Source organism: Echinops telfairi, unplaced genomic scaffold (assembly GCF_000313985.2).
Source record: "Echinops telfairi isolate 266 unplaced genomic scaffold, ASM31398v2 ScPeMD7_10;HRSCAF=50, whole genome shotgun sequence".
Taxonomy (NCBI): Eukaryota; Metazoa; Chordata; class Mammalia; order Afrosoricida; family Tenrecidae; genus Echinops; species Echinops telfairi.
Window position 1 is genome coordinate 1760727 of NW_022103907.1, and position 1952 is coordinate 1762678.

At 56.4% G+C, this 1952-nt stretch overlaps 1 protein-coding gene across 1 annotated transcript in view; it reads left to right on the forward strand.

Annotated features, from left to right (window-relative positions):
• The window catches only part of TOGARAM2 (TOG array regulator of axonemal microtubules 2), a 55675-nt gene that overhangs the window by 30939 nt on the left and 22784 nt on the right, over positions 1-1952 (forward strand). Inside the window, 1 exon segment of the mRNA XM_045287016.1 lies at positions 310-694. Within this exon segment, the coding sequence (XP_045142951.1) occupies positions 310-694 (385 nt within the window).

Consider the following 1952-nt stretch of genomic DNA (forward strand, 5'->3'; position numbering starts at 1 on the left):
GAAGCCGCGGAAGTCGAAGCGCGAAGTGGCGAGGGTTCACTGTACTTGCATGTTATCTCTACCTTACCAAAGTGGAGGCTTTCCTACATGGAATACCAGCTCTCCAGAGTCCCTCTGTTATAAGTTAGGGAATGTAATCCTGGTCATATTTCCCTCAGGATCTCGGGTTCTTCTCTGTCCGATGGACGTCACACTTCCATGTCCCGCAGTCCTTGGAAAGGGCCAGAGGGATACGATGTGCAAAAGGGCTTTGATGGACCCATTCCAGATCACAAACTGATAGAATCGGCGAACTCCTGAGCGCTGCAGGCTTCTCTGTGCCGTCTTGGCAAGGCTTGGGCTAGGCTGAGGGTGGAGGCGGCTTGTTGAGGTGACGGCCCCCCCGTTCTCGGTACCCTGTGGGGAGCCCTTGGCAGGGTTCAGTGGTCCTGAAGGGCCCCTCTCCCTCTTTCTCTAAGGTCACCAACCTCCGCTCCAAGGTGTCCCGCCTGGCCATCAGCACCCTCGGACACCTCTTCCGGACCTTGAAGAAGAACATGGACCAGGAGGCCGAGGAGGTCGCGCGCTGTTTGCTGCAGAAGATGGGCAACACCAGCGAGTTCATCCAGAGAGCGGCCAACCGGTCGCTGGGGGCCATGGTGGAGCACGTGACCCCTGCGCGCTCGCTGGTGGCCCTCACCACAGCTGGGGTCTAGTATGTGCTGCTCTTGCTTGAGGGTGGCCGGGCAGGTGGAGGGAGGAAAGCGGGGAGGCAGGAAAGAGGGCTGGGGATGGGAGGGAAGAGGCCAAGGTGGTAGATGGGAAGAAGGAAAGGTCCCAACCCAGGCTTTGCTGCAAACACCGCATACTTTTAGTTGTTGTTGTTGGCGGTGGTGGTGGGGTTCCTTGATTCCCAGGAGTGTGTGTGTGTGGTGGTGATGGGGGCTTTTCTGGTCACCTTTCCTGGGCCAGGGGAGAGGGGAGGCATGCTTTGAGCTCAGGGTAGCCCAGGGAAGGAGAGGAGAAGGGCTGCATGGCCCTGCTACAAGGTTGGGGACCCCATGGTGGGGTTGAGCTGCCTGCCCCAGTCCTGGGCACCGGGTGGTCACAGCACCCACAGCAGTGGGTCACAGAGGAGAGTGTTCTTTCTGATGGCGTCTGGGGCAGGCAGGAGGGCAAGGCAAGTCCCTAGGACTTCAGCTGGTGGCCGGCTCCCCTTTCTCTCCTGGGGGTGGAAGAGGATCCCTGGGAACCCCCAGGCCCTGTGCGCCGCCAAAGATGCTTTCCTTTTAAGTCAAAACCAAACCCGAAGCCTCCTCTCCATCAGATAAAAACAAGCTCCAGCCCCAGTGGCTTGCTGTCCTGGCCAGTGGAGTGTCGCTGTTCAGGGGAGGGGCCAGGGCCACATCTTGGGCTGTGACTGCATTCCTTTGTGCCTCCATTGCCTCATGGGTAAAATGGGGGTAATAACGGTATCGCCAGGAGTATTCATTGCACCTCAAAAATCCCTAACATTTATCTGAGTGCTGTCAATGCTAATAACTTGGGAAAATTAATTGCACTTTTCCCTGGATTCCTCCTTTTGCCTCAGTTTCCTCATCTGCAAAATAGTGATACTGATAGGAGCCAGAGGAGCCCTGGTGACTTAGTGCAGCGGTTCTCCACCTGTGGGTCTTGACCCCTCTGGGAGCCGAATGACCCCTTCACAGGGGTCGCCTGATTGATAACAGGAGCAAAATGACAGTGATGAAGTAGCAGCAAAAATAATTTTATGGTTGAGGGGTCACCACCACATGAGGAACTGTATGAAAGGGTCTCAACATGAGGGAGGTTGAGAACCACTGCCTTAGTGGGTTATGCTTTGGGCTGCTCACCGCGAGGTCAGCGGTTCGAAACCACCAGTCGCTGTGCAGGAGAAAGAGGAGGCTTTCTACTCCGTGAAAGAGACAGTCTGGGAAATCCACAGGAGCAGT